The 6000-nt window shown below is 36.5% G+C and overlaps 1 protein-coding gene across 13 annotated transcripts in view; it reads left to right on the forward strand.

The window, feature by feature from the left end:
* Nucleotides 1-5689, forward strand: part of LOC107101682 (collagen alpha-1(XXIII) chain-like) — a 185511-nt gene extending 179822 nt beyond the window's left edge. For 3 of the 13 annotated variants that reach the window (XM_015400725.1, XM_015400687.1, XM_015400732.1), the window contains 9 exons: nt 64-123; nt 207-278; nt 370-396; nt 471-524; nt 1208-1294; nt 1484-1582; nt 2401-2439; nt 2583-2591; nt 3152-5689. In XM_015400725.1, the coding sequence (XP_015256211.1) occupies nt 64-123; nt 207-278; nt 370-396; nt 471-524; nt 1208-1294; nt 1484-1582; nt 2401-2439; nt 2583-2591; nt 3152-3202 (498 nt within the window). In that variant the 3' untranslated portion in view covers nt 3203-5689. Of the gene's footprint in view, nt 1-63; nt 124-206; nt 279-369; nt 397-470; nt 525-1207; nt 1295-1483; nt 1583-2400; nt 2440-2582; nt 2592-2706; nt 2801-3151 lie in introns of those variants that run through there. The other 10 variants (XM_015400703.1, XM_015400711.1, XM_015400749.1 and 7 more) reach the window with 9 other exon arrangements.
* Nucleotides 5690-6000: the final 311 nt, after the last annotated feature.

The following is a 6000-nucleotide window of genomic DNA, read 5'->3' on the forward strand; positions in this document are numbered from 1 at the left end:
TAAGTGATGAAGTTGGAAGAGTAGGTTTGGATCTATGTGCTAATTTATGTTGTCACCATTCAGGGTGAGCCAGGAATCGGGATTAAAGGAGAGAAGGGGGAACATGGGGCTCCTGGATACAAGGTAAGGCACCGTTTTACTAATAAAGTTATTTACATGTTATGTCATGTGTATAATGCAGTACTGATAGTTAACTTATACTACAGGGACTGGACGGCCACCAGGGTCCACCTGGGGCTCCTGGGTTAGTGGGCCTCCCAGGCGCAAAGGGAGAAAAGGTAAACCCATCTTAACCTCTGTAGTATATGTTTCATAAACCTAATTTGATTCCTGTTGGAAATAAAAAGCATGATTTTCACTTGTTTGCAGGGTCGACCAGGGGAACCGGGTCTAGATGTGAGTTTTTTGAGAGGAAATTAACCGATTGTTTTTTCTTAAAAACATGCACTGATTTCCTGCTCTTCATTCAGGGTTTTCCAGGTCTGAGAGGAGAAAAAGGCGACCGGGGGGAAAAAGGAGACAAGGTTAGTCTGAATGATACAGATATACAGGGATGTTTTTGGCATCCATAGAGAGGATGCTTAAAAAAATATTACCTACACTTTTAGATAGATCAAAGCTTTTAGAAACATTACTGTCTTTTCCGGGGGTTAAAATATGCTGCGATCCAGAGTACTTTTTGTCTCAGCTTCAAGTCTTTATTCTAGAGGAGGACACCTAGATGCACAGTGAGCAAAGCTCCAGAAAGGTGCACAAAAACCTCCAAATTTTACCTTTAGTGAACACAAAGGAAGAATGGCATCAGGAAAGAGCAGTTTATGTTCTACAAACACAAATATGTATGCATGTAGGGCTTGTTAAATGCTTTTTGGACTAAAACGGTTACTTTTGTTAAGGGACTTTGGCCTGAAGCAAAGAATAAATGTGAAGAAAAGCACGGTGGAGGGTCTGTGCTGCAGTGGGCCTGTTCCTCTTTCAAAGACCCTAGTTATAAAGCATAACATTCAGAAACCAATAAACCTGCAGGTTTAACCTAAAATCATTAAAGCACAAATTTCTTTAAGCTTTTTACCCATACCAGGAGAAGCCATATTCTCTTCTTCCTTCTTAACATGGAGAATTTAATGCTATAATTCCAGACTCCTGCCTTTTGTTTTGTCCTTATAATCACTGTGTGGTTCTGATTGCTGCCTTCTCCGTGTTCCAGGGTGACAGAGGGACGGTCGGGAAGAGAGGTCTGAAGGGTAGCAAGGGAGAGCAGGGTCCTCCAGGACTGGACCAGCCGTGTCCTGTGGTACGTCCCCATCAGACGCCTCCAAACACACAACAACATGTCCTTGTTCAAGCTGCAAACAATATTCTCAGCCGCCTCTTTTCATCTTTAATGGCTTTTCTTCTCTTTTATTCTGTTATTCACTCTCTATGCTGGTTTTCTGAGTTTCTTGCTTAATGCTGTAAATGAGTAACCGAAACCTTCTGACAGGGCTGTGATGAAAGTAAAGATCAGTCTGTGAAGGCAGGGCTTTCTTCCCCTGAAACTGCTCCTCTTCCTCCTTCTGGCCCCGAGGCCCCCTGTCCTGTGGTACAGTATCCTTCTTTCTTTCTTCGCTCTAAATTCCTACATTCACTCGTTTCTCATCTATTACAGTGTTTCTTTTACTGCCTGAATATTCCTGTACCTTCCTAACATTGTCTCTTCTCCCACAATACATTGTAAGGTTTGCAGCCTTTACTGGCTGCCTGGTAGTATTTATCTTTACTGCTCAGCCCATAAACCTGTTTGCTGAAGGCAGAGACTGAAGTTCCCATTATAAATAGCTGCTGAGAGAGATTAGGGGTTTTGCATCTTATCTTAAGGAAAACAAGAAGTTACAAGTTATAAGCTAAAAACTCAGAAAAGGCTCTTAAAAAAAAGGGGTAGACATTACAAAAATGCTTAAGCTGCATATTCTAAAGGATTATATTCATTGATTAAAGGCTTGGTAATGATTGTGGCATTAGGGTTTTTTTTGTTTGTTTTAAGGCAATCGTTTTTATCAGATTTAAAGTCTGGTGTATTTTATATGTTTAAGTCTGAGATTATAGTATTGCAATAGCAAAAAAATATTTTCAAAGGCTCTTTCACCAAGTTGCTACAGGTATACGAAATTACTCTTATACAGAAATAACCATTTTGATCAAATACTAAGTTGTTTTCCCTATATGTTCTGGCATATTGAAAGTTGCTAATAAGGGTAAGGCATGGTTAGCTTTCCGATCAGGGAGAAAAAAAATATTAAAACCAGATACTGAGAGGTTAATACTTCAGTTTAAATGCATCAGACATCATTATTATGACATATTTGCTGGTCAGAGAAATAGATCCAAGCACCAACCCTCCACCTCTGTTTTCACCTGCAGGGACATGATGGGCTTCCAATACCAGGCTGTTGGCATAAGGTGAGTGTTTCAGCTTCGATTCTTGTTCTTAGTCAGTGGTCCCTGAGCTCATGAAAACTGTAGTTTGGAAATAAGGAAGAGTCAAAGTATACAAAGATGCCCTTTTAACTGATTATACACATACTGACTCTGATTTAATGCAGACACACTTTGTGAGTATATCAAAGCGTGGTTTTGAGTTTTTAATGATAAAGCATGTATTCTTGCCTTCCTTTAGTAGGCCACTTTAAAACTAATCAGTTTTGCCTTTTTTTTTTTTTTTTGCAGTGATGACTAACCAGCAGCATGGGACCTGTACATATTGATATGGTATATTTTGCAGCTGTATACTACCCCAACAACCTCTTTTTTTACCTTTTTTTAAAATAAAATCCTTTTATATAATATATTGAAAGATAAAGAATGAGGAAAGGTTTTTTTTTTTTCATGATGAAGTGTGAAAGCAGCAATGAACTGGCAGTGGGACTTTAAGCTTGAAGGACAGTCCAAATGTCAGTGTTGGAGTAGAAGAGTGCCTCACTAACAAAGTGTGACTGACATGCTGTAACCACAACCACAGAGGGGCTGTATGATGGTGTGTGTTCTCATCCAGATCTCACCGATGGATGGATGTTCAAAGGGGTGGGATTTTTTATTTTTTTTTGTTAAGATGGAGGATTGTGGTGTCAGCGCTCTCTTGTCCTCTTTTCTCTCTGTTTTCTTTTTCTACAAGGAGGAAATGGCGAGGCAGAAAATCAAACGCAAGCGTCTCTCTCAGCCCTGAAAGGAACGGATCCCGGCAGAGAGGGGATATATAAATTGGCAGAGAGTGTTTGGTTTTTTTTAAAAGGGGCTTTTTATGAAGCAGAGCTTCTTATCTGATGTGTTTGCGTCACACTCAGATCTTGCGTTACAGAGACTCTCCAGGAGGGGGCGACAGAACTCTGATTTTCCACATTCACCTGTGATGGGAAGGAAACCTGTTGCTGATGATGTTGCGCTGCAGCTGGATAACCAGCTGAAGTTTTCTGGGAGTCATTGACGTCTCTGGCACATAAGGAAGGAAATTACTGTGCAGATACTTTGTTGTCGAAGATTGTTGTAAAATATTAATGCATGGCCATGATGTTTAGCACCCTGACAGCTTGTGGGACATTTGATCAAACCCCAAATATTATTTTTTTCAATTTTTTTCCCCAGTTAACAGTCTTTCATTACACATAAAAGACTTCAGACCTACAGAAATATCATTAAGTCAACTATTGTAAAGCTTACGTGTGTTTTATTGGTTTTGCATATTGTTTTTTTTTTTTCTTCAGTTACAGTTTGCATTCCTGTGTATACTGCCTTGATTGCTGAGTAAAATTTGAAGGAACCGTTTATCAGTATTTTGGATCGGTCAGTGTTGCCATGGCAAAGAATCGCCCTCAGCTGATGCACTTCAACTTATAGGACTTCAGCTGCGAAGGAAGGCGGGATGGATTGCTGCTTACAGTATTTTGGACAACAGTAGAAGTTTCATGCTGCTGACTTAAATGTGTGTGTGAGTGTGTCTATATATTTGTGAATCAAAATTAACTCTGAATTTAAGAACAGTTATACTTAATAATGTCATTTGAACCAATCATATATGCAATAACTTTTCATTGGTCACAGCTTTTATTTTCTCTCAGATATATATGTTCTGGATGTGTTTTTTTTTTCTTTTTGCTGTATGGATTTTTAAAGTTACTACAAAAGCTGTCTTTGACGTGATGCTGGCAGCAGCTCTCTCAGATGGAAACATTCATTGGTGCTTACTCACATTGCAATTTAAACGCACACATCTGCAGTCTTTTAAAAACCTATTTCTACTGCTTGTTCTGCCTTGTACTTATACACTTTTAAATATATGAACATATTTGGAAACCGAGGGAGGATGGATACAGTAAACACAGATGCATTGGGGAACCTTTAAGTAAATTGATGTGTCCTTTTATGTTTTACCTGCCTACATGCAGTATTTTCTTTTAATTAAAAAATGTTTTCTCCTTTAACGTTACTGCAGTTTTTGGATTTCTACGGGTTTATTTAGAATTGAGAAGATTTGAGCACCATCTGCAGTGGTTCTAAAGACTATACATAGCCCTGTTAAAATGTTTTCTCTCTCTGTACTGTAAAGTAATTAGACTGTATTTTTTTAAAGAGTATTTTTATTTTTGATGTATTGTTTTTTTCCCTTTCAGAATTCACCTTAAAAACACATTTATTAGTGAAAAAACTAAAAAAAAAAAATTGCTAAAATAATTTGACATTTGGTATGATGCTACAGAAAAAAACTTTCACTATTGGTAAAAAGTATAATTAATGTTAGATTTATGTCAAACGTAGCTTATGGGTCATAAGACATTCTCCATCAATGATATAAAGTCCTGACATCAGCGTTATTTTGTAATGTCAGAAAACTAAGGCTATAACTGAAGGATGCGAACGAATAAGTGTGACTGAAAAAATCCTTCAAGAACAATAAACTGGATTAGATTAATTGTAAACATATTTACAAACAAAACAAACTATCTCATTTGTTTGCTTTTATTTCTTTAAAGTGAGATAGTCTACGTATTTTGAGAAACTCCTTTTGAAATGTGTGTTGAGTGAAAGTTAGAAAATGTTTGTAGATATGTGCTTAAGTTCAAAATACCCAGATTTCTTGTACAATTTTTGTCTTTATTCATATAAATCTATTTGATTTTTGGACCGAGAGTTTTAAGGTTTATACATCTTAGTTTAAACAGGATCAGATCTTAAAAATATTCAATTAAGAGAAGAAGGTTTCTGTATACAAGTACTTTAATCAGAACAACTCATCGAGTTATGCCAATATAAGCTGGTAATTATCTGCTTTATGTTTAATGCTTTTACAGATTCTGTTCAAACTATTTGCTTGTTATAATGGAGTTGAATTGTGATTAAAGTTTTACATCTTACTCAACCTAACTCTACATTGTTAGAATGACTTTGTGACATTTTTTTTCTCTGGTTGTGTATCTGCTTACAAAATATTCCATCTGTTCTTGCCAAACCAACATGTAGACAGAAAGAAACTTTCAAGTGTTATGAGGTTTTTTCATTATTATTCTCATTTATATGCAGTTGTTCTCTTTATTGATCAAACGGATATGCAAACTTAACTTAATAACTTTAAACTTTTATTAAACTGAATTTACAAGTGAGATCATTTTTAAATATACTATAGTAATATAGTATCTACTATACTATAATCATCAGTATTTGCTGATTATTAGGCATCAATCAGCATTACGCAGCAGCACATAGCAAAAATAGCCATAACTTCTGACTAGCTTTTTTCTTTTCATTGTTCCACATAACCAGCAACTTCCTTGTATTTTAATGTGATTTTATGTGATAAGACAAACACAAAGCAAGACATAATTGTGAAATGGAATAAAAATGATATGTGCTTTTCAAATCATTTAGACAATAAAAATGGGAACTGTTTGGAGTGCATTTGCGTTCGGTCCATGTTTATTTGGAGTCTGTGTAAATAAATCTGGTACAGGCTGTTAGGTTCAGAAAAAGTAG

This window comes from Cyprinodon variegatus, unplaced genomic scaffold (genome assembly GCF_000732505.1).
Source record: "Cyprinodon variegatus isolate N-32 unplaced genomic scaffold, C_variegatus-1.0 Scaffold31, whole genome shotgun sequence".
NCBI lineage: Eukaryota > Metazoa > Chordata > Actinopteri > Cyprinodontiformes > Cyprinodontidae > Cyprinodon > Cyprinodon variegatus.